The following is a 27,415-nucleotide window of genomic DNA, read 5'->3' as shown; positions in this document are numbered from 1 at the left end:
TATAACTTTATTCTGCCCGCCTGAACAAAATGAAGACTTTAGAAAAAAATATCTACTACCATCACCCTATCCATTTAAGTGCCACAATTCCAAAATGCATATGCTGATCCTCTCACTGAAGGCAAAAGATGTTTTTCTATTAATTTTGGTGCAAGAAGACACAAAAGTAATGGTTTGCTTTCCTCATTCCTAAAGACTATTTTGAAGGTCCCAATTTCAAGTTTTCTGAGTTTCCTCATCAACCACTAACTTAGCAAAAGCCAAAGTCTTCAATACATTGTGAGATCAGATCTCAAGGGAAGAGAGATTCTAGGGAGGAGAGATTTTAGGTTTGCTGCTTTTTATTCCTTGAAATCTTGACAATCTGCCATCTTGCAGTTTTCACAACTTTTAAAGGAAAAAAAAAATGCAATGACAGACAGAATACCCTTCAGAAAATAAAAAGCACCATTTCTAGACATGCAAAAAGCTTCCAAGTTTCTCAGAAGTCTCCAAGTGGGGCAGCGGGTGGAAAAATCAGTAAAAAGTGCATTGCTTGATTACATAAAATAAAATTAAAATGCCTCTGACACATCTATCTATTCTTCTAATTTTCAGGTATGCTGAGTGAAGCAGTTCACAACAGAACAGACTGCATACCAATCTATCACACTTAAATGCAATCACAGTCAAACGTAACATCAGCTAGTGCCTAAACTACAGAGATGCATTTAATACTCCCCAGTCAGCAATCAACCTTTTCCACATTTGTTCATAATCACAATGAATTGTTTCATTTTAATGCTTTGTTTTCCTTTTCTTATCCCGTGGCAGTTTACCATGCTTTTTAAATTAGATATTTAAAAAAAAAAAAAATTCTCCTTTTCCAATTTTATTCCTCTAAGTAGAGAGCATTTTTTAAAGAAATATAAATTACTGAACATATTTTCTTACCTGTTGCAGTCCACGTGGAGCAGAAGGTGGGATGCACTAAGTGACACGGCAATCTTATGCCACTGTCCATCTGCCAGACGGTACGGGAACACCTCTGTTCTTGACTTCCCATTAAACCTGTAGTGATATCTGATCTCATCCCGTAGGCCACTGCTCTCCAGTTCAAAATAGCTGTATTTAAAACATGAAGAAGAATCAGTTCCATTTTTTGGTTTATTCATTGCTTCTGTCACTTTCTTAATTCATAGATTTCTTTAAGCAAACAGCACATGGAAGGTCACAATCTAAAGAGGTTACTCAGCATGGATTAGCTACTAGTTCATTTTTTAAAAGAGGTAGAGAGACAAGACTATACATTCAGCGCATTACAAAAATAGCAATATCAATTACGCAAAAACAGCTCACGTTCAAAACACCATTTGATAGTCCTGGAAATTGAAATCCTCTTTTTACCCATAGAACAGGTTCAACTACAAGAAAATGATCCTTATTCTTTTCACCAAAATGTTTTGTATGAACGCAGGATTTGTATGAAATGCAAAAATAAAGAACTGTACATATCATTACCAACAAACAAAAAAAAGCCATTAAGGTAAGAAACCACCAGGTAATCATTAAATTTGTATTTACTCTTTGCCAATCCACTTTTTAAAAAACTGTTTACTTTTAGGACTCCCCTACATGCAATTGTGCTTAACTCATTTTCCGACTTTTATTGTTACAGCTGTAATTGTTCAGCTTTAGAAGGGAACAAAACCTCCTGGCTAGATTAGGTGTCTCAACACCTGGCATAAACAGTCAAACAATCAAAACCTTCAGACAGTTGTCACAGTCATAGGAGAGCTAACAAAGTACGGCTATTAACTGGTGGTAGCACATTGACAGTGTGAATAGTGAAGCCTTCTCTTGGACCTCAGATCACACAGAGTATTTACAGCACATCAAATCAAGGCTCTCTTTTTTTCCTGCTGAAATGAAGCCCTGGGTATAGAAAGAAGGAAATGCAGACCTCCTTTTATAGTAGAAATAACTCTACAACTAAGTGCAGATGTTAGGTTGTCCAGCTAGTCCCTACCCTCATCTACCTCCACAGCATCATGTTTTTCCCTACTGGGCAACACCGATTTAACATGGCAGTTGACAGATGGGTGCCAGTTTGGGGTAAAAAAAAAAAAAAAAAAAAAAAAAAAAGTAGTACACTAATGAAATCCACTTCCAAAAAATAAATGCAACACAAAATAATAAATATCCAGGTGCCGATTTTCATTTTCACACAAGCCTTTTACACTGCTTGGCTGTATACAGGCCTTAATAGCTAGTGTGCACGTGTGTTACATGACGTGTGTGCACTTCATCAAGAATAGCTCTTACCAGTGAAGTGGAGGCTTTTTAGAACGTAACTGAACAATAGAGTTCTTTGGGAGGAACTTACTTATGAGATAAAACACCAGCTGAGAACATGTGTAAAAGATTGCAACAGGCTGGAAAGGGGAACACCAAGACAATAAATCTGGACCAAAAGAGAAACTCAAGCCCTCCTCCATCCTGCCAATGCCTTGGCATTACATTTTTCATGCAACATATGAGCATTATCAGGTCACCCGAATCAAAGACTCAAGTGGCAAAGTAAAAAACACAAGCAGATAAAGGCAAAACCAAAACTGAATGAAAACACAGTAGACATAGGTAGAAATAAAATACATGCAGTACCAAATGGAAAAAATAAGAAAGGCTGGTGTTGTGAAGGAACTGGCCTGTTTCATGCACGTAAAGGCACAAGGAGGGCAGAGAAACAGTTTTCTAAACAGCGAGCAGAATGTTGATTAACTACCAACACCACCCCCCATTAAAATACCCAAATTATTCATAAGAAATCTGGAGAGGATTTTTTTATTGTTTTGTTTTGATGCTCAGTAACAGCACAGTCAATATACAGAAGATACTGCTGCTGGTGTTTCCAAGCCAGGAAAGCACTAGGACAAGTACTATCAGTGATGTCATACTTACAAAGTTAAACATTTCATAATTGCCATCTGCTGTCAAAGCACAAAAGGAAGTCATTAAAGAGACTTTCTTTCTCTCTTGTTCAGATAAACAGCATTGAGGCAGAAAACTTCAAAAAAAGAGGGAGAGCTACATAACATTCTAGTATCTCTCACACACACAAAGTATTTGTATAAATAAATATATATTTACATGGTTGATCATAGAAGCTTAAGAGCCTAAGAGCAAGACAAGCTCCTGTTGCAGGAAGCACATCGCTTCCTGCAGTCATTCTTCATAATCTCTGATAGCCACAGAGCTAATTGCTTACCACACAATGTTTTGTTTGTTAATAAAAAGGCAACAGTCCAGCCCCGGAAAGGTCAGTCAGATACTGTACTTAATCACATCTATGCTCTATTATTTGAACAGCATAGGGAATTGCAAAGCAACGTAGTTTCTCATCTGACAAGCTTTAGTGTCAATAGTTACTTCAGGACTAAAAACAGCCTGTTGCTTAGGCACTGAGTTTGTTGTCAATCTCCTGACTAATTTATATAATACAGAAATGACAAGTTAAAATTTACTGTAATAGCCATTGCTAACATTTTTATATATGTACACCTAATGCACTGCTAAGTGCCACAGGACTGTATAAAACACCATGTTTTACCTCTTCAGTGACAGGAAAGGAGGATGACAGCAGACAAATTCTGCACCTATTTTTCACCACCCTTCAACAAGTGCAAATCAGAAGCAGTAATGCTCAGACAAACATCAGTAAACAACAGTCAACAAAATCCCAACAGCAGAAACTGACTGGATTAGCCCAACATACATCTATCACAAGTATTTAAAAAACACAAAGCAATGTAAACCAACACTCTTGCATTTTTTTTTTTTTAAGATGCACAAATTCACATCAAGATCTTGACTACACACACACTTCACCATGTTCACAATTCAGAAGATGTAGTTGTCTTTTCTCAACCAGGATATAATTCATGTGCAAATAGCTTTCTCAATAGCAAACACCATCTTTTCTTTCCTCCTCCCACCAGGCTCTGGAGGAAAGCCTTTTCAAAAGCAATGACATAAAGGCCATTCACTCCTGGAAATAAATGCACCTGCTCTGTGTTCAAGTTCTAATCTGCAAATTGTGGAATGGAAGACAAATGAGTGGAAAAACATAAGCTTAGGCAAGAAATCATCAACCTGTGAGAAAGTAATTAGTAAAGCCAGAGAAAATACATGGATTTTTTTTTTTTAATATCTGTCTCATCTTTGACTTGAAATGCCATTGCACAAGTTTTTATCTACTATAAACCAACAGGTAAACAATGGGGGGAAATTAACAGAAGCTACCATACAAGAGGCAAGAAAATGAACTAATCCCTAACAGGTGCGTCTTTTTGTAGGTACTTCCCAGTATTTTGCAAGGAAGAAGAAAACAGAGGAACAGAACAAGTCAGGGTTCCTGAAAGGATTGCAGCATCTGGGACTGCCTGAATAAATGTATCATCAGCAGGCAAGTGTGAACTTTCAATGTTGCCATGAGAGCCGTATCAAAAGCCCAAGGGAGATCCCCGAGTGTTACGACTAGTTCTGCTTCTGCATCACATCTGCATGAAGCTTGACTGGAATGGGTCTAAGATATCTCCGTGTGTCAGCTTGCCGCTATAGTTAGCCCCCCGCTACCCTCCTCAAGGCCTTTTCCAAGTAAGAGAGATGTAAGGCAGTAATCCGCTTGTCAACTTGTTAGCACCAAGTGACGGTTTCTTGTTTTATTTGTTATTTCTTGATGAGTATTTTTTTGTTTTTAAAACAGACATGGTCAAAAGCAACATGCATTTTGGCAGACGAAATTCTCAGAACATGTGTATTAAGAAAGCTCTCTGTTTATGGAATAGCAATACAATATGACCTTGGCTGAAATTTTCCTGCTACTAGAATTTCCATATTTACTAAGCATGTAAGCTACTGCTGGCTTCTCTTATACAACTATAGAATTCAAATGCTTTTTATAGTTCTGTCCGCAGTCTCTCATTCAAATCCCAACGTGTAAGAGAAAAAAAAAAGGTAAAACACGTTGCTAAATTCAGATTAATTTTATGGTCATCAAAAAAGTTGGGATTTTTTAAGATCATGCAATGTGCTTTACAGAAGGACAATATTATTCCACAATCAACTCAAGATGCTTTATAATTCTTTCTGACAACTTTTGCAACCCCGATGTACCTCACACACAAATACAGTTATGAGAGGATGAAGCCTGACTCAGTGATGTTTAACGCTTGGGGTTTTTTTTTCTTTTAGTCACAACCACAGCGAATATTTAACTGTACATTTGACAGCTCATTTCACTTCCAGACCAGGAGAAAAAGGTGTCTAAAAGTATATTTGTAAGTTGGAAACAGCTGCTGTGGAGGTAATGACCAAAAAAATTGGAAAAGTCATTAACAACATTGTAAGACACTTGAAGCAGAAAAGGCAAAGTATTTCTATAAGGTGAGTTGGCTTAATCCACCATCTGCATTAAAGAAACTTATTCATCTATTCATCATATCTACCACAGCAGTGATCTTAATCTGTGACAAACGACACCAGTTCCATTCAAAGATTTTACTGCTGTCGGGTTGTGGAAGTGGCCAAAGGAAGGAGGGCTTACAGACTCCAAACAAGACACGACCCCAAGAGCAGCTCTGGGATATATGTCCTTCTGAATATCCTTAGTGTACACAGCACTTTTTGTTCTGATCTTTACGATGCTAACACCTCTCACGAGACACTAAAATATCCCACAATGAAGACAGGGCACCATCTGGTAAGCACAATACTGATTAAATGCTCTGATAAGAGCTCCAAGAACTAAAGCAAAACTACTTTTTGCATTCAATTCTGGAAATCTTCCCCTTTATCACGTTCAAACATAAATAAAGCAGAGTTATCATTCTGATTTTACAACTTCCGTCATCCCTGATCAAGTGCCAAATGAAGCCCCACAGCCTCTTTCAAGGAGCAGCACCAGCACTTATAGCAGATGCTCTTAGAGATACTGAACAGATGTCCCAGGGCAAGGCAGCAGGCACAGATGGCATCCCTGTGAATATGTACAAACTTGGGGTTGCCATCTAGTCAACACACTTGTGCATCTGCTTAACATTGTGTGGGAGAAGGTCACAAAACCACAGGAGTTGAAGGATGGAAGCACCGTTCACCTTGCACATGCTGCAGCAACACTATGATGTCAGGTCTCAACCGCTGGAAAAAATTACTGCCGTAATAAGAATCAGGTTGTTATTGAACAGAAGCTTCTGGAAAGTTCTGTCAGTCTGGTCAAGGCACAATTTCTTATTTTTTTTTTTATAGCAAAGCAAATTCAAGGAAAGTTCAGAGACCAGTCCATTTGATGTCATCAGCTAGAAGTTCAGGAAGCTTGTGCACAAATTTGCCTATTTGGACATATTTGTGCACATAGCTTTTTCATTTCACAATAGCATCATGCCAAGCAGACTATTAGAACATTTAATGCTGTTTAATGATAAAAATGGCTTCAGGCAAGACTGTGCTTTAGCATCTTTGCCGAAACACTTCTTGATGTATTCAGAGACAAACAGCCAACAAATCTGCATCCATTATCACACAGATTTCAGGATTTTCAATGTACAGAGATTCCGTGATGAATCACAGATCATTACACTTTTGGCCTTTCACTGTTCCTTACCACTGATTGAGTCTGCGTGCACAGTGGTACACATAGCACATTGTTATTTTGGTTGTGCTGCCAAGCGGCTCAGCCTGGACAGCAACACAAAAGTAACTGAGATCTTGTTCTAACACTCCCCGGTGGAAAGCAAGTCAGGCAAGAGCAGGCACTGGGTACAGTGTGCTGCAGATAAGCTGGCAGGCATATGCCCAAGACCATCGCCACTGTCAATGAAGCCATATAGAGCAAAAGCAGTGCCTCTGAAACAAGAGGTGCATCTCTTCAAACAGAAGTAAACACTCACCTTGCAGTTGTCACCACGGTTCTGTATGGATGCAAAACTAGAACAAGTTACAGCTGTCAAGGCAAATATTTCAGTCGCTTCCACAGGCACTGTTCTTGTACCCTAGTTACTATAAAGTGACAGAGTAAGATCCCAAGCTCTGAAGCATTACACATTGTCAAACACTGGATTTTGAAGAAATGCTCTTACACACTGAAGTGTACAGATCTAGTCCACCACTACATATGCATATTTACAAACCATACAAAGCTACTTTTTACAGCTAGTTTAAATACGGACAGATTGAGAGGCTGCACAGCAAAACCATACATGGCAAATCTTCACTTGTGGCATTAAAGACTTAATACTGTGGCAGAGATTACATACTGATATCATCAAAGCTCATGAGCAAAATCACGCTGACATCAGGTAGCACAAAAGGTGTCGTGAACAGAAGAAGGATCATCTGTGACAATGAAGGTACGTTGCTGAAAAATCAGATTAACTTTCTACAAAAGAAAATGCAAAAGCTGAATCCTATATGTTGCACAGACAAAGACTCTATCGTCACCTACTGTATTCCAAAAGTATTCCTCCTATACAAGCAAATCCAAAATAAGCCAAAACTTAATACTAAATTCTTTCAAACCTCTCAAGGAAAAGCCTGAAAGATCAACTTCACTGTGCTGTTGGCTACGTAAACAGGATTCTTTCAAACATTTGTATCCTTTCATTGCAAACAAAAGGAACTAAATCCAGTCCATTTAACAACTTTATTTTTCCATTCAGACCACTCTGAGGACAACAGGAATCATGTTATATCAGCCTAGCTTGAAACATTTAGCAATAAAAACACCCACACTGACATTTTCTATAATAAACATTTTGTCTTTTGTTCCACAAATCTTCTACATGGCAGCTGGGCATGCAAGCTGCAAGGCATTAAGCATTTATGATGTTCAAAATATGCACTTGTGTACCTGCAACTAGGCAAAGGTCATGCAAATACAAATTTACTTTCTTCTTTGATCATATAACAAAAAAAAGTAACCCAAACATCTGCCTGCCAGCTAACAGACAGCTGGAGTCAGAGCTGGTACAAAGCAGCCACTCATTTTCATGGCATGTGTTGTAAGGATTGACCTTAAGCATTTTTGTTTCCATTTCATATGTCTAAAAATCTATCTTCACCGTGGCTGCTACCTGCCTACTATCTGAAAAAGACCTGGTCTCTCTCCTATTCATAGTAAACCAAGTAGGTAGTACCACACTGCACCTAAGAATAGTACAGCATCTTAGCAGGCTTCAGAGCTAACACAGTCAGCAGGACAGAAAAGAGTCTATCGTTTCAAGTAAGGTGAAGTCATGACTCCTTAGCTGCTACCTCTAAAACAAACAAAAACAAACAAACAAACAAAAAACCAAAAACAAAAACCACTGTCCTCATACACATATAGACACAAACACCTACAAGAACCAGGACATCTCTACTAAAGGTAGGTATCTGCAAGAAGTGGTAAAGTAATGGGAGAACTTTGATTTTATTCCCTCACAAAAAGCAGAGGTTGATCTCGCAGTTAGGGATGCAGTCTAGTGTAGCCACTCCTGAAAGAGATGGCCTCCCTCTCCTGCCCGCTTATTCCTACCTCATCCTTTGCATCAGATTTAGCCATTCGGTTGCAATACGGCATGTCAACCCAATGAACTAGTCTGACAGAAAAGCAACCTGACAAAAGAAAAGAATCATTTCTTTACATATAACCACTCGAAAACCAAGTCACCTTGTACTCACACTATCACTGTAACTCTAGCAAGGAACACAATCCACAGTTACACTCTGAAGTAGTCCCTGAAGGGCTCATCACCCACAACCCTTGACCAAAGGTTAGTTTCCCCAGTGCACCAGTGGACCATCTGCAGTCCACAAAGCATTTGTATCTGAGGACTTTCTGAATGGGAGCTGTCAATTTTTTTAAGGCTAACCTGCGACCCTTAGCTGGCATTAGCTCAGGGATCACTGTGGGTATGCAGAAGCCTGGAGCTGCCAATGTGACCAGAGAGCCCTCAGCAGAGCTGTAACCAAAGCAGAGCATAGCCCCGGTCCAGTCCCTCCCTCCCTCATGCTCATCACTGCAGCAAGAACTCAGCTCAGGGGATCCACAAATCCACAATCTCTAAATACCAGATTTTATTAAAACAAAAGAGGATGACATAGCTTTTTAAACTAATGAGGTCTGCCACCTGAGTCAAACTACAATATTTGAAAACAAATTACCCTAATTGCTGTGTCCTTACAAAAAAGGTTCTTCCCTCTGATCTTGCTCTCAAATTCAGCAGCTTTTCAGTGATTTCTTATGTTATGACAAATTCCACACATTTCTGCTAGATCCCCAGCAAAAAAATCTTTTCCTTTCTACTCTCTCAAGGCCCAGCCACACGTCTGCTCCCTCCTGCTCTCTGGACACCCTCAGTCTCCACCTGCCCTGCAGGCCTCCTCCTTCCCCTCCTTCCCTCCCCGCTGCCACCTGAGCACTGGCAGCTTTCCACAGCCAGCAGTCATTAGGGCAGGCGCTGCCACCCTCCTCCCTTTCAGAAGGCAGTACCTGGGGCAAGGAAAGCACACAGGCATCGTTACTATACTGCAACCAAAACCCAATAACCAGACACATCATCCAGCCTACTGTCCAACCAAGCAAATGACCATTTATGAATAACATGTTGCAAACATCTAACCATCTTAGTAACTAGGAGAGTTACATTCTTAACGAGCAGCCCAAATTCAGCAGACACAGTTTTCAGAACGTTGCCTTCAGTGTGAGACATTTTGGTGCTTTGCCTATATCAGAGGGTCATAAAGCAAGCAAACAGAATAACTCAGCATGTTGGAGAAGACTCCTGGGGGACCCACACATCCTGCTCCTGGCTGACCACCACATTTCTGCACTGTCCAAATTCGGTTTTAAAGAGTTTCAAACTGTCAGCCATTCTGCTCCAATTGCCAACAAGGTCCAATCAATGTGTTTCAACAGCTGGTTATCAGCAGCATGTTAATGCTTCAGAGAGACAACAATTGACAGCCTAGTGTACATAAAACACCTGCTCTCAGCAGGGAGCCTCAAGATGGAAGGTAGCTCCTCAGGCAGTAACTCCTCTTTCACAACACTTAAATCAGCAGAAGATGTATAGAATATAACAGTTCTTCCTCACTTTCCTCTTTTGCATACTTCAACCCCAAGCACAGAAGCAGGTGGGCCCAATTCTATTTGCATCTCTAAAAACCTTTTGGGAAGAAAAAAAAAGAAAGAAAAAATTCGGGAAGTAACAAAGCTCACCTGCTTGTTCCACTATGAAGAAGAAAAAAAAAAAAAAAAGGTGTGTAGATGCCTCACATATTTCACATCACCTCATTCAGAGGGACAGAAGTAAGGCTGGATCTTTATATTCTCTGTACAGCTTTCCAGTTTAGCAATTCTACATATAAATATTAATGAAGATGTGACCTTTACCCTAAAAGAAAAAGGTTAATGGATACATTTGCAGAGTTTTTCCTTTCCTTTTTGAATACTGGGCATCTTGGAATCCAATATGCATATACACATCTTGCAGAGAATAATCTAAAATGTAGCATGAAGTAAATCCAATCTTTCAGGTTTACAACTAGGGTCAGAAGTCACTTGCATAGGTTTCTTTTCATTAATTAGGTTTCAGTGTTTAATTTAACTAGCTTGTTACCCTTTTGTGGTTTTAATCAAACACATTATGGCCTGGTATCCTTCCAACTGTTATTTGTGAACATACAACTTTCTATCTACTCCTCAACAGTCTCAAAAGCTGTTCATGGTGTCACTGGGGGGAAGTATTCAACAACGTACTAGAGTCCCATGCCTGTTTCCCCTCCCCACCCAAAACTGACTTGCTAGGAATAAAAATCTTTCACGACGAGCCTGAGACATTTATCAGACTCGCCCTGAATATTTATATCAACACAGCTTGCTCTCACATAGTGAAGAGCCAAATTCTCCACTCAATAAAACCATTTCACCATAGCAGTACAATTAGCTTACAAGTTTCCAAATATTTGGCATGGCATAAATTTTCTGAAGTTCAGGTCCTAGACATAGGTTATAAGCATAAAAACAAAGAAAAAAAGACCCTCAGAAAATTTAGAAAAAATAAAGCTTTTAGTGCTCCCTGTAAGAAAGTCTTAGAAACATTAAACTTATGATTCATTCCCTAGTTCTATCACAGTGGGATCTCCCATTTTGAAACACTCTTCAGAAAGAATGACAACACATGGATAGAAAGTTAGTACTAATAAGCAAATGAAGCAAACAGAGAAGACAGACACAGGACACACACAAAATAGTAGGGAGGAATAAGCAACTTGGCATTTTACAAAACAGTTTTTCATCCTGCCTCTTTAGTAACCAGTAAGAGTAAGAAAAGCAACAATGACTTCTTTGGGAAGGCAAGGGGGTGGGGGCGGGGGGGAACAACACACAAGACTCAGGGACCTTGAAAAACGCACATAACGAGACCTTGAGGAGAAGGTCAGTAAGGGTATTATCTTATTTCTTATGGGTGATTCATGGGTAATGGCTCCTCTGCTTACTAGTTTAGTTTTGCATATTCTGCATTACAATGCACGATTTCTCTGCTTTCCACAAAAATAAAACAATGGTTAAGAAGAAAATCTTTCTTTGGATGGCAGCTTGTTACAGAGCAAGTAAATACCCAACAAGTTACTTTCAAAAAGTCAAAGGGAATTTCGCCTGATGAAAGATTAGAAAACCTGATCCAGAGTTATTACCTCCCACACCATGACCAGATGACGGCTTGGCGGCCAGCTGCCGGTTATGTGTAACAAACTGTGAAGACTGTATTTCCTCTTACTTCCCTTCAGGTAAGTACCAGAGTCCCAGGTGATGTGTACTTGTGCTACTCATCTGATTTGAGGAGGTTCAGATTTGTACATTAGCAGAAAAATCATTCTGGGATCAATACTTCTTGATACCTTAGGCCTACCATGCTTAAGACACAAGTAGTAGTTCAATGGTGGCTACCTCCAAAAAAATCCCCAGCAATTAAAAGGTGAGTATTGAAAGTTTGGGCAGTAAATGATTTGAAAATGTTATAAGCTAGTCAGTGGGGTGATCACTCGCCAAAAGAATGCTCGCCACTCTTTTCCAGGTGCCTTACCCATTGTTTCCAAGCACCAAAACCCTTAGAATGCATTCAAAGTACACAAATGCTTTCCTTTCCCACCCACTGTAATTCATTATTTTTATAGACAAAGTACAGGAAGAGTTTACAGCTAATTTTTTTTCTTTTTTTTTTTTTGGGGGGGGGGGTGGAGGGCACAATTTTCACATCAACAAGAAAAGAAAAGAAAATATTACAGCAGTCAGTTGCTTTTAAATTGTGCCCCAGAGTAGTCAGGAAATCATAGTCAGCTCCTTTGGTGAAAGCCAGTATTTCAAAGAACGTTAGTCTGGGTACCTGAGCATCCTTGACAGATTTCTCCAGATACTGATCTTGGCCAGGGTGGGAAGCAACCATCAATATACTTCCAACCCAGTGAGTAAACAGCACAAAGGCAATGCTGACTCCATCTAATTTATGTTCTTGGGCTTTGGATCATGCAAGGCCAGAACAGGTAAGGAGCAGGCAGACAACTTCGGATGAAACTGTATTAAATCACTGTTGAAATCAGGATTCATTACGGGTGGGGTTTTAAGTATCTTGATGGCCTTTTCGAAGTGTCTTGGTGGTCTGAAGCGTCAAAAGTTGTGAGCAAAATAGCTCACAAAGATCTTCTAGGAAGAACTGGCTAGCATAATTCTCCAATAAAGAAAATAGTTTCTGCCTTCTGCATCCCCAAGTAACATGTTTGTCCATCCTGTATTAAATTTTGTTATCTATAATTCAGAAAAAAAAATTGTAATCTTCAGATTTACCACTGTATTCCAGATAACTATGGACACAGTCTTCACATACTATCAGACCGTTCAATTAGACTTAATCTGTGTTAATTAAGCTTTCCATTTTCCAAGCTGTTTTTTAATACATTTGGATCATGAAAACAAAGTCTTTATCATCATTAAGCTGCTTCAAAAGGATAAAATATTAACAAAGATGCATTTATCATCATTGTAGTATAAATCCTGTCCATCAAATGATGATATAAATTAACAGCAAATCTCTAATTGTTGCAAAATATCCATTCAGTATAACAAAACAGCATATCTGAATTACTGATTTCAAGAAAAGTTGTATTCATCTTATTTTAATACCTTTAGTTTCAGAGTTCCATGCTATTAATGGAAAATAAAATCCTGCTAAAACTTTCTAGAGAAAAGAAATATAAACCAAGCATTCTATGTATTACTACTTTATGGTAATCATCTCCACTACATACATCATGCAAAACTGCCTTTTCAACTAGTTATGCTGGCATATGTAACTTAGAATATATGTGTGTGTGTGTACGTGTACATATACACACAACTTTTGTTGCTTGGAATAAAACCTATTTGTCAACTATTAAATCTGTGTGCAACAAAAAAGACATCTCCCATAAAGGTATGAACTCTTGTACCAACAGCTAATACAGCTTCTTTTATTCAGGTGTTGTTGACCTCCTGCATGTTCTGAAGTCTCAAACTTTTAACTTTGCCACTTTTGGTTTGCTAATAAGTTAAAAAACATTATGTCCTTAACCACAATATCTCCTATTTTGTGCGTAAGGGCAGAGTTTTTGGCTTTTCCATAGTCAAAAACTATACTGGTTAGGTAATAAATGTACCCTTATACTTGTTCCCATAGGTCTTAATCACGCTGAAACATAATGACGTTTCTTACCATTCTCTTTGCATTGTCTATTTTCATAGACACACGGAAGGTTGAAAAAAGCTTGACAAAAAAACTGGATGTCACCAGAACAGAATCATGATAATTATCAAAAGTTTAGTAGGAGCAACAATGTGAAAAAGGCTTTCTCTGTGTCAAGGGCCTGCACCCATTTCAGTTTACAGGCAAAGCTAAAGACTAGAGTTACCCGAGCAGTTAGAGCAACATCAAACAAACATGAAGCTGAAAGTTCTGCTATTACATTGATCCTAATGTAAGCAGGGTCCTCTTCAATAGTGTCCCAAATCTTTGCTCTCTGTTCCTCATCAATGTTAAAAAGTATTTTCTCCACTGTCATACACGTTATTAACTTCTGTCATCACAGACCTAAGGGTTTGAAAGTACTATCCTTATCAAGGTCCAAGTAGCAACTTAAGAAACTAGAGAAACAAACAGTGACTCTGTTCTAAGTGATACATAATAAGTCCGGAAAAGAAGGATAATCGCAGTAATCCGTCTGACATTCAGAATGTAACAGCAGTCACTAGCAACATTGGACATGGCTGTCTCAACTCTTACATAGAGCTACACAGACTGAAACTACCTCGGTTACTACACAGAACTACAAATGTTTAAGTGAGACTAGCACCCAATCCTTCAACTATATATATTTTTAAACAGATGTCTATTAATTTGAAATACTAGAGATAACCTCAGCGCAAAAAGGACATCAGCAGCGCATTTTGTTCAATCAGGATTACTCCTGCATAGCACATCTCTCTACGAGCCTCTGTCTCTGCCCATCAAGATAGAGGAGTTAAGTAGCTACATTCAGAAGAGGCCATACCTAAAAATCCACGTGCCTTGCATTGTATAATCATCACTATCTATCTAGTTTGACCTTGGATTTTGCTGAGTGCATGCATGTGTCCCTACATGTGACAGTGTTCCTCTGTCAATGGCTCTCCTCAATGTCCTCTTTCTCAAATAAAAAATAAAATAAAAAAGTCCCTTAACATGGCAAACTGATCCTGTTAACCACGACTTCAGAGAGCTACAGTGGCCTGGAAAAGCTTAGAGGAATTAAAAAGTAATGACAAAAGGAATGATAGAGCAAGAGAAGGAAAACAGGAAGAGTTGGAGGGAGAGATCCTTGTGTAATGTAAAACAATATTCTTACATATTGAGACAATGGCCTGGAAAATGAAAGAAGGAACAAAGTAAAAGAAAGAGACCAATAAGAAAGTAGAGGTGACAGAAAAGTATGATGATAGAATAATGAGGTAGCAGAGCCCTCCCCTTAGCTATCCTTGTCCGGACATCTCTGCTGTTGCACTGGCAAAAGCCATCATTGATGATTGGTCACAATAAAGTCACTGCCTTCTCCTTCATACACTTTCTCAATAAAAGGTAAGAAATTGGGCTAACAGTTGCGTATCATGTACGTGATTAACAAAATTAAAAATTAAATACCGACAGGATTTTTTTTCCTAAAAGAAATGCTGCAGAATGACAGGTATTAGATTTGAAATGGGAGCAACCAAAGAATGTCCTATTACTTGTATTACAACAGAAAGTCAGACTAGATAAAAAGGTCATTCAAGCCCTAAGAAATTACAAAAAAAGCATTCACAAAGTCACAAGTAGGAGACTATTTGACACAACACACACTTTGAAACATCAAAACATCATTGAAATTGTATTATGGGCCATAATACAAGGTACCCTTTTTTTTTTTAATAAACTGATGTCTGCCACTATAATAGCTAATGAGAGAGACCTCTTTTTTTCCTCCTACACTGACAACAAAAAAAAGGAAAAAAAGAGACACACACATGAAATAAGAATATACTGTATTTATGCCAGGAAGAAAACATACACATCATGCTACGGAAGCACAAGTAGCTTAATTGCTTAATAGCTTAATCGCTGAATTTCAAAAAAGAAAACATATTATTTTAAAACGTTATAAAACATAGTGAAGCAGGAAACATGTAAGTTTAACTTTTGTGAAAAAGCAAACTCCAAAGTGCATATGATAAACTTGTAAGGGAAATTGCATTACAAGGTTTGTAACTTCCAAAGCGCATTGTGTCTATACTACATTGGTTTTGATCTTTCCATTTAAGTTAATTTAAGTTATTTTACAAGACCAGGATACATAAGTAATGCATTCCTCCTATTACAAAAAACAACTAGCAAAAAGTAGCAAATTGCAAACTATGAAGAAAGGCTTTAACTTACATGACAGATTTTATATCTGCCTTTTCAACACGTTGTCAAAATGGACCACTGAGCGCTCAGTATCTTTTATGTTGCTACTGCTACAAGAGAGAAACAATTTCCTCTTACCTGTGCTCTAACTCTCGGATGGACAGTATAACTCCAGAAGTCGATGCCTTCTGTTGCACGGTGGCCAGAAACGTGAATTCACTTTTATTCCGGAAGAGCTGAATTAACTTCTCACTCACATGGGGCGCTGAATGGACTTCTCTTTCTATATCTAAGAATTGTATTTAAAAAAGAAAAAAAGAGGGAGACAACAGTCCAGTAAAAATGCTAAGTCAGAAAGATTCAGATCACATTTTTCATTTTCTCATCAATATTTTTCATTTTTGAGAATCATTTACCATCCTCCACCACTGCATTTGTTCAATGAAAAAACCCAAATGCCATCTCTGTCAGCATGCCCACTTGTCACTCTGACAAGTTCACAACTGGTCAGCTACTGATTTTCTGACAGAATTTTTAACGGGATGCCGAGCCATTTGTGTCTGCTGTGAGCAGATTAAGTTGCTGTAAATAAGGTGTGCTGCAGTCAGATAAATAGGCTCCTAAATCCTGAGAAATCTCAGGCACTGCCTCTCCCAACACAATTCACCAAGCTCCAATTTCAGTTTTTACCACTGACTCCATCACCACCTCTCCATCGTACATCAGAGGAAACCTGTCCTTGCACCGTGCAAGGCAGAGATGTATTATTGCTAATAATGCTATACGGCTGTGCTTCTGCCCAAGAAATAAATACAAGACATGCTTGCAATCCACTATCGTTTCAGGGATTTCTCAGTTTAAACAAGCAAAGCGTGACAGCTCATACAATATTTATTAAACTACAGTCTGACCAGGCAGATCCAGAAATATTTCAGTCTCGCTAATCCTGCTGATGTCCAAGCAGCAGCATGCTTTCTCATATTTGATCCTCTAAGACTCAAATGCGCCATCTCCCACCACATTCATTTTTATCTCATCCTTTTATTCGCAATATATCATCACTACAAAAGACAATTAATGACAAAAGGGAGAAATCATGGCATTTCACCTTCCCACCCCTTGCCATGTCTCTCATGCTGGGCCTTCGTCACACATTTGCAAGACCTGTGCCACTTGCAGTTCCTGGATGTCACAACCAATTAGAAGCCTGGTGCGCTTCCTTTCGAAAGGTTTACTTTGAAGCCAGAAATGCCGGCACAAATTCTCAGCTGGTAGAAAACCATATAACTCTACTGAATCCTGAGAATCCAGCCCAGCATGAATGCTGTAACACACAAAGGAGTGATGAGATTTACAATTCAGAATTTCACTGTAGGAAAAAAAAAAAACATTGTGTCATTAAATGAGGCTTTGCAGACAGAAAGAGGAGAGACTGGCTTGAAAAACAACCTGAAACTCAAAAACACAACTACCGAGGGAATGCCATGGACTGAAACCAAACTCCAAGGAAAAAGTATTCAAGCATGTTTTGTAATTGGGTGTCTCAATTTTTCCTGTGCAGCTTAAAGCCCTCCAAATGAGCCTACACACTCAGAATCCATAACATACTTGCACTCTGAAAAGCTCACCTCTGAAAAGTACTGCAAATTAGACATCAAAAATCACTAGACATCATTTAAAAATCTTTGCCAGAGGCTCAAATTCACCTGATAAATAAATGTAATGCCCACTTCACAGCATCAAGCTATTTATCTGTCCAACGCCACTTTTATCATAGCAGAGGATAAAGCTTCAAAGAACAGAAATCATTTCCACTGCCATCAGAAAGGGGAATGGAGGAATAAACAATCCAGCACAGAAGACCAGATTTTGTCTTTATCTATAAGATTTCATTATCTGTATCATTATCTTCACCTAGCAGGTGTTATTACTGGTCATAAATACTATCTAGTTTCTTCAAAAAGCTGATGCAGGGGAGACAGAACTATGTGTCCCATATGCCAGTAAGTTCTCCGATATCCAGTCTGCTATCTACACAGACAGGCAATCCACTGGTACTAAGTTCCAAGGCACAAGTAAGACTCAGAGATAAAAATGTCCAAGAGCTGATAGTTGAAGATAATTACCCTTGTTTTGAAGGTTAAGAACCTTAGTATTTTACAAAATTTTATATTTTCTTTCTTAAAGATGTCACAATTGCCAGAAATAAAATACAACTTATCAAAGCTTTCAAACATTCTTTCACATGAAAGCATAGGCAGTGCTGTCAGTGGAACATATATGTTAAAACTTCAGTCAACCCTTGCAAAGTCCAACATTTTCTCATTATAGGGGGACCCAGATATAAAGCCACATCCTGCCATCCATCCACCAAAATTTACACAAAAATATAGGATTCTTTAGTTGGAATCATGAACGAATAATCAGTGCACTGACTACTCCAGTTAGAAACATAATTTGAAATATTGTGTTAAATGCTACCACCTCTTCATAGTCATGAACACAGCAAAAACACATGCAACACCTTATATACATTCTCTGTTGATTAAAATCAACATATGCCTTAGATAACGAAATTATGAAATTCCAGAATCTTGGGTTCAAACTACTAGGTAACAAACAGTATTTACATACTGCTTTGCAACACACGTACAATTCATATGAAGGAAGTTGTATAACTAGGCTTTTCAAAATTAACACACATCTAAGTATGGTGCTACTTCTTTGGAGTAGGCCTACTCATTACCAGGCTGAGAAGGCACCAGTGCCTGGGAACACCCCCTACCACTAGACAACTGAAAACGCACTTGCAGATGCAGAAATGTCTACAGAAACGCTGTTCTTCATAACTCAACCTCAGTAACTGCAACAAGGAAAGTTTCCCAGCAATTCAGTGGCAAGATGGCAAATGCAACCAGATAGCCAGCGACCAGTCTCGTAAGCTGAGGAGCCCACCAAGGCTCACGAGGATCCAGAGGGCACGCGACCTGGTATTTCAGAGATGATAAGCCTGTCAGGGTGCTGAGCACAGCCCTGAGCTCGCAACCTGGGGCCCGAATGCTGGGAAGCAGCTGCATGAGGCCTCACTGAGGGTATGGCCCAGCGAGCACTGCATCATCCCAGCTCCTGTGCCCCATGGGACAGCCCTCCTGCACCTCTCTGGCAGTGCCCCTCCTCATACCGCGCGATCGCTAGGTATGTCATTTGTTTGTGTTTTGCTCAATTTCTGCAGAAAGTACCATACAAATGACCTGGGAGTACGACCCATTTAGAATAAGAGCTTTCTATTTTCAGGTTGAAGGTTTCACACTTCAAAAAAAGAAAAATTGAGAATACATACACCCCCTCACCACAGGTGCCTGAAAGGGAAAATACTTTTTATGCTCTCTATAAAAATAACTGTCTGCTTGTAATGAAATGTCGTATTTCCTACATAATATAGAACAATATAGGTTTATACAGTAATCTTCAGTGAAACATCGCTTCACACTTGAATGATAACGCAATCTCAGCAAAATAAATAAATAAATAAACAAACGTAGATACGACTTTCATATGCCCTTCTATGTGATTATATTTTCTTAATTCGAAATACTGACTGTCTGGAGGGGTTTTTTAAACATACCAGAGTGTTTCTAAAATTAAACAAGCAAAAAAAGCAAGCATACACAGTTATTTGAAAAGTACAACAAATCATCTCAGAGCATCAAGTAAAGGCAACTTTCTACCTTCAGCAATACAGAGAATCAGAAGACACACCTATGTCAGAGAGAGCGCGTATTTGTTGCTTGATTTTAATTCCTTTTTTTAAGCCACAGGTCCAAGGAAAATGCGCCAAACACAAAGCAGTGATGCAGTTCGCCAGGACAGCCAAACCATTTAGCCGCTGCCATCCCACATTTCCTTGCCCGGCGCCATCTCCCCCATTCCCAGGGACGCCACCTTGCCTTCTCCTGGCTGCCTAGTCCCGCGTGAGCCCATTCAGCCCCTGACCAGCACAGCCCTACAAGCCGAAAAGAGCTACCAGCGGAACCAGCACCCAAGGCTCCATGCACGCAGGGGCTCAGCAGCCACAGCACAACTCTGACCAGAATCTGCAGAGGAAAACCACAGCACCTTGCTTAGCTGCAGCAAGCTCTTACACGCTCAGCCGCCTCGATAAATTGTACCCGCAACTGCGATTACTCACAATACTCACTTTCGCGCCTTCAAAATAAGTCTCAAATTTTTATTTTAGCATGGGTTTGTTTTCACTTCATCATAAGACCAGTCCAGATAAATGGTAATGCTGTTCTGGGGCTAATGATGTCAGGGCAAGCTTTACCTTGTATGTATGAAATGTACAGCTATTTCAGTACACACTAACCCTACATAACAAATGGAATGAATAAGGTACAATAACTCGGAGTAGTATCAGTCCTTGCAAACCTGATTTAGGCCCTCAAGTCACATCTTCCTGTGTGGATCCACTGCTCTATGCATCACCAGCTCTGGCAACTAAAAATTAAAACCTCAGGCTTTTGCCACTTGTAGCCCAGAACATATTAGAGGCCCCATATAAGACAAAGGGAGAAGTTGGTTTCAGCTCCATTAGAAACACTGTAAGAAAATTATCACCACACAGAAGCAGACAAAATGAGTTACAGAAAGAAAAGGATAATGCTAGGAAAGTAGGCATTCTTGCCAAACTTACGTTGATGACAGCGTCCACAAACCATGGTACAAAGGGAAGTACATGACCATTTGGGCTGGAATTTTAAGCAATGAAAAACGTGCACCAGTTCTTACAAGCTGAATCCCAATCCATCTGGGAAATCATTTTTCTTTAATAGATGCTTCCATTAGAGGAAAAATACTAAAATTCAGTTCTAAATCAACTCATGTTTTCTAAAGCAACAGATACGTTTCATCATGCACTAGCCTGCTTGAGTATCTTTTCCTTCTACTTCCTTACTTTGGTAGAGAACATACTGCAGAACACATTGCTTTATTGGTACCTTCAATAATTTTAAAGCTATTTGTTTCAACATGCTTTCAGGAGAACCTTTGCACAGTCACTCTGGGCAAGCAAGTAGTAATTAACCCTGCAACAACAGAAAATCTGGATTTCAGCTACAGCAATTAAAGAATTGAATATTGCAGCGTATTGGCTTTTACCTTGCTATGGGCAAAATCCAATAAAGCTGAAATCTCTATTAAAAAAAAAAACAAAAAACAAAAAACCAAAAACACAGTACCCCATTTTTTGAAGTCATCAGCTTTCCAAAAATGGAACCAAGAGTCGAAGGAGGATCCAAAACTAGCAACTCTCAGCGGAGACAGTTTCTAAAAGTTGCTCAGGATGATAACACACGACAGCATCACAAAACCCTTCTTGCTCACTGAAGGCAGGTGCTTCATCAAAGCCTCTGAGTCCAAGTAGGATGCAGTGCATAGACTCCTTTCTGCACATTGGTCCCACAAATCATCTTTTGAAGAACCAGTCAAAAAAAAAAAAAAAAAAAAAAACAACCAACAACCCAAAACACTACCGGTGATAGATGCCTATTCCTTGCTGCTCGTCTAAAACCATTCCTCAGTCCACACAAGTCACAAACAGATCCAAAAGTTCACAGAAGGATGCTAACACCAACCACGGGGATCTTCTCCAAAAAGAAGTCATTTCACTGCCAAGCAGGGAAACACTTCAGGTAGTTGTCCCTCCCTGCCTAGCAAGGGCAAAATGTAGTTATCTGCAGATAGCACCGATTTTTTATTTGAAGCTGTGGGGAGAAAATTCACACAAATTTCTCCTTATATGCAAGCAAAAAAAGACTTTGCAACATGCTCCTGTCACAGGAATAGGCACAGAGCCATGTATATCCCTCAGAGCACTTTGGGTGCTGGCCGTGGTTTAACCCCAGCCAGCAACTAAGCACCACGCAGCCGTTTCCCCCTCCCCTGCCAGCTGGGTGAGGAGGAGGAAAGAAAAAAAAAAAAAAAAAAGTAAAACTTGTGGGTTGAGATAAGAACAGTTTAATAACTAAAGTAAAATATAATACTAACAATAGTAATAATGAAATATAATAATAATAATCATAATGAAAAGGAATATAACAAAAAAAGGAAGGGGGGGGGGGGGAGGAAAAAAACCGGTGATGCACAATGCAATTGCTCACCACCCGCTGACCGATGCCCAGTTAGTTCCCGAGCCGCGATCCACGCCTCCCGGCCAACTCCCCCCGTTTATACACTGGGCATGACGTTCCATGGTATGGAATACCCCTTTGGCTAGTTCGGGTCAGCTGCCCTGGCCGTGCTCCCCCCAGCTTCTTGCACACCTGCTTGCTGGCAGAGCATGGGAGACTGAAAAGTCCTTGGCTTAAGATAAGCACTACTTAGCAACAACTAAAACCTCAGAGTGTTAATAACATCATTCTCACACTAAATCCAAAACCCAGCACTGGACCAGCTACTAAAAAGAAAGTTAACTCTGTCCCAGCCGAAACCAGGACAGTGCTCAATTCAGCTATCAGCACTAAGGCTCGAGACAGCCCACACCGCGCTGCAGAGACCTGCCAGCCAAGTAGCAGCATACCTAGACATCACCTAAGCACAGACCCAAATTCATCCCCCATGCCTGCCACTCGCCTACACTGCTTCCAAGCCAGGCTAAAGCATGGGTTTTATCAAGGCTAAAGCATGGGTTTTACTGCCAAGGGAAAATAAATGCAAGCTTACATTCAGATGCTGAGCAGGCACTACACTGTTCTTTGGGGCCCCCTGCACTGGAACAGTGGGGACCAGCACCACCCGTCCTACCTGCCAGCAACCCAGAGAGAGGGGTGAAAACACCTCACCCTTCTCTTAAAAACTATGCTACCAGGGAGGACCAAAGACGGTACAATGTTTTCTCATGAGCACATCTCTGCTTCCAGGTATTCTCACCGGTACAAAAAGACATTGTAAATGCTTTTGCCTTGCTAGCTCCGCTCAGAGTCAGTAATAAACAGTAGGAAATCATGTTCAACAGCACAGCTTTCTAAATTATGATTATTCATTATAAATCACTTTTTACATGTTGCTTCAAACACTGTTTCTCAAGAATAAGATCCGTCTGCAGTGAAATGCTTGGTGATTTTAATATGCAAACCTCCTACAGAGATGATGTCTCATTTTAATTATTGTTTCAGTTTAATGGGTTTTCATTAAATTAGAGGATGGAGCAATTACCAGGGTGAATAGCTAATGTTACAAAGGTAAGTTCCCATGACTATACAGCAAAAGCAGTTCTGCTAGAGAAGGTGGAAAAATAGTGTAATTCAATGTAAACATTCCTCCTGCATGATGCAAAACTACCCTCGCAATAAGTGTTCATATATTGCTGTCATTTTGATATACATGTTTGTAAACTAGTTTACAACTAGGTCTCTCCTAACAAAATTAATCTAGCATTTAAAATTATATATATATATATATATATTTCATTCCTTTCAGGAAGCTATTGCAAACCCAATCCTAAAACTCCAGATACCAGGGACAGCAGAATTTTGAGTCCCTAAAGAAATCAAACAGACTACTTATCAAATCACAGTTTCTCCCCAACCAATAATTTAGTTGATTTAGTGGCTTAATGTCGGACCCTTCACTTCTTGAAAACTGGCCCGACTTGAGCACTAGCTAGAATGACCACACTCATGTTAATTAAGTAGTTGTCAGAGAGTCTAAGTCTTTTGTTTGCTTTATCAGCATTTCAAACTGAACCATGGAAATGGAGTACTGTGGAACAAACAGAGCAGCAGATATTGCACAAGACTTGGAAACGAATACGTGCCAAGAAAGAAGGTGGCCACCTACGCTTCTCAAGCTCCAGGCAACAAAAGATGCCCTAGGTGACAGAGAAAGCACAGCGGCAGAAAGCTGTAGCAAAGCCTACATTGAGAAACTGCCCCTCTTTCGCTGCCAATGGGTTTCATATCTCCAGAGCCCTTCCTTGTCTTTTCCAGCCAAATGGACAGAATGACCAAGGAAAGCGCTGGAGTCATCTCTCCCTCAGCAGAAGGATGAGCGGCAGGCCTGGGCAAACGCATAGTGCAGCGACTGACGCTCTCTTCAAACCATTTGGTCATTACGGAGCAAAATCAGAAAACTGGAGTAAGCCAAATGGCTTTGCAACAAGCTTCTTGCTGAGAACAATGGTGATCGCCTTGCTGAACCTGCATATCACCTGTTACTCACGGCAGCCACTTTAACTTGTCTCAAATATTTTAAGCAGCTACTGAGCTCAGGCCCTCCTTCTCATGTAGGCTCTGTTGTATCCTCAAGGGACTCATGCTGAAATCAAGACTATTTACAAATTGTTGATCCCTTAAATTAAATGCTTAATGCAAATGGTAGAAACGCTCCAGAAGTTACACTACCACTAAAAGCACGTAATCTACTCTGAAATCATGTGCGTTAATCAAATTACATGGTTTGTTAGTTAATTAGTTCAGGAGTCACTGATTATAACATCTTTTCCACTCTTTATCTATATTAGATAAGGTATCACATCACTGTCACTATAAAGTTAAAGATTGCCATTTGCAAATTTGGAAAACAATAACAACATTTTAACAGAAAGAGCACAGACTACACTAGCAACACTGTCATGTTTGAACAGAGCCAGTGGCGATGTATGCAACGTTGGGAAAAAGCAGTAATTGCTAAGAATCTTTACTGATATGCTGTCCATTTTGCGGGAGTACTGTCCGCTTCAGGGATCTATTTTTAAGAGTATATTAACTGCTAATGTCACAGAAAATAATGAGCCACCCAAAAAAACTGTTTCTCTCCTGGTTTCATGCAAAAGCAAGCTAAGCAATTTTTGCTCCTTCTTTCCTCCTTCTACAAAATATTTTCAGGTATGCTCAAAGTTACAGACCCAAAAAATTAGAAATTACTTTTAAAAAATGATAACATATACTGAACTTGACAAAACATGTTCTTGAGCCGCATTTGTTTAAAAGAAATTTAAGATGGTACCAGAAGGTGAGGAGCATCTAGAACCAAAAATCAGATATAGAAGCCAAGTTTTGCAAATAACTACTAATTGTAGCTTGGACTTATTTCCTCCCGCTATAACCCTTAGTGTGTTTGTAATCTAGAAACAAAATTTAAGCTTTTCAAATAGAGCACGCAGAGAGATTGATCCATTTGTATTTTTAAGCAGTATGTAAAAATTCTGATTTCTCATTTAGCACTCTTCCTTCTTACAGCTAATAATAAATGCTGCTTATACTTTTGGCAACAGTATTAAAAATAAATAGTAATATCAAGTACTTCTGAAGTGCTTTAGGATTCCTAAGTTTAACATGAATATGATAGATATAGTCAACAAGTAACCCATAACCTGGATTTTCAAAGAAATTTCAAGTACCAGATCCCACTGAAGCAGGAGAGAAGCTTGAATGCCTAAATTATTTTGACTCTGTTGAAAATCCCTGTCTAACTTCAGCGAGGCCACACAGAAATCAGAATTTGCCTCCCTGGTGAAAACCTGCATTCTTAAACGTGTAAATCAAAATACTAGTTTTAAATAGTTCATTAACAGGGAAGTTTCAGCAAAACAGAAACCTCTGACTCAGTCTCTTCACTTGCAGAGAGAGATTACAATGCCTAATGCTACTTATGGCAGCTAACAGACCTGGCTACACCTACACAAAGGTTTTAACTTCCAGTCCAGTAAAGCCTTTTATCACGTGAATAATCCAACTAAAGGGAATGAAATTATCCATAAAGTTCAAAGTAAGCATATGCTGAAGTGCTCTCTTGGTTCAAAAACTCCCAATGACTTGACACTCCAAATAGTTTTTTAATTACTTTTAAAGCATTTAGCTCATTTATTACTAAAATCTTATGGTTTTTCTTTATTCTCTCTATACGATTTGTACAAGCAGTAAACAAATGTGTTTCATGAATTAATTCTTCCTTCTGTTTTCTTTCCCTCAGAAAAATCACTTCCATGTTATTGCTAAAGCAAATTAAATCCTGGGTGTCTGTTTTATTTATTAACTGCATGATAATAGCATGAGGCATAATACATTTGTCAAAGCCCTTCTCTACTGAAGTATAATTTCTGCTGTCATCCTCTTTACGTTTATATTCAATATTCTAGTTGTCTTTGTTTCTTGGAACACACATAAGCACACGTTTATATATTCTCCCAAAATATGTATAAATTCTATTTGTGAAGTGTTCCACACCCCCCCAACAAAGAATCATAAATACAGCTAACATACTTAGTCATTCTCCGCAAGTTTTATGTGAATTATTTGAGAGATTTAAGAATTTTCAAAAAATGTCACAATAATAACTATTTTATCTTTTTACACCATAATTATGATTTGGAGCATTGCTTTTCTTATTTCACCCAAGCATACCACAACTCATGAATAAAATATGACAACTTTGATAGCATCCATTGCTGTGGGTTCATCCGTAACACCAAACGTGCTTGGGATACTAAGAGCTCCCTTTTGCTCCATAAGCCTTTGTTTCTGAAAATAAGCTTTTATTTAAATAGAACTGCTACACGTGTCCCCCTTTTTTGCATTTCTTGCCGTTAGCAATAACACCAGCAATAATGTTTACTTTTTTTTTAATGACTACATTTTGAAACAATTAGGATGGCATAAAGCTAGAAAGGCAGAATATCCCATCTGAAAGCTGGTGCTCGCAAGACATCAAAAAACATTAAAAGCACTGCCAGTATCAGAGAACAAAAGGCTAACACAGAGGACTATGACTTTTAAATGTGTGGGCAATACTATTATAAAAAAGAAACTTAATTTTGTTCTGGCTTCGTAAGTAATTACAATGAAGTAAACCCAAACAACTTCCACCATTTCCCTAATAAGATTACTGTAACTAATACTTCACAGAGTCCTCCTACCAGAACTTGTCAGTCGATTCCCTTAAAAGGAAGACTTGAGGTAAAGTGCAGTACATGAGGTTTCCAAATGACCGGCATTTACCAAATTATTCTACAAATATCATGTTTTAAGGCTGTGCTGCTTCATTTTCCAAACAGCGTGATGAACATCCACAGAGACCTCCACAGACCAAGAAAAATCATCACACACACACACACACACAAGCCCCATTCTCCTCCCACACATCTTGGCTTTGTTATTTTCCCCAGTCCCCAAGAACAGGCTTTAAAATTTCAACATTGTTATGCACAATGAGCCAAAGTGGAGAGAGAGAAGCAGAGGCAGGTCTGAATGCCATCTGTAGATAGTCTTTCATCATAGAAGCAAGGAGTATTTAACCTCCAAGATCCAGTTTTATATGTGTTGCGCTCTCAGAGAACCTTTGCTACCTTCCAGTTTACGAAAGATAAAAAAAATGAAAAGGAAAAAAAAGAAAAAGAATAAAGAAGGGAGGACACGACACAGAACTAAGCTTTACAACACAAACTTGTCCGC

At 39.1% G+C, this 27,415-nt stretch overlaps 1 protein-coding gene across 1 annotated transcript in view; it reads right to left on the bottom strand.

Annotated features, from left to right (window-relative positions):
* The window catches only part of NELL1 (neural EGFL like 1), a 304,211-nt gene that overhangs the window by 260,440 nt on the left and 16,356 nt on the right, over nucleotides 1-27,415 (bottom strand). Inside the window, exons 3-4 of the mRNA XM_050897767.1 lie at nucleotides 16,107-16,257; nucleotides 934-1,104 (exon numbers count right to left, since the gene is read on the bottom strand). Coding sequence (XP_050753724.1) covers nucleotides 934-1,104; nucleotides 16,107-16,257 — 322 coding nt within the window. The remainder of the gene's footprint in view (nucleotides 1-933; nucleotides 1,105-16,106; nucleotides 16,258-27,415) is intronic.

The sequence above is a fragment of the Gymnogyps californianus genome, chromosome 5 (assembly GCF_018139145.2).
Source record: "Gymnogyps californianus isolate 813 chromosome 5, ASM1813914v2, whole genome shotgun sequence".
Classification (NCBI taxonomy): domain Eukaryota; kingdom Metazoa; phylum Chordata; class Aves; order Accipitriformes; family Cathartidae; genus Gymnogyps; species Gymnogyps californianus.
Note: the sequence above shows the minus strand (reverse complement) of the source record. Positions and strands in the feature narration are given on the sequence as shown.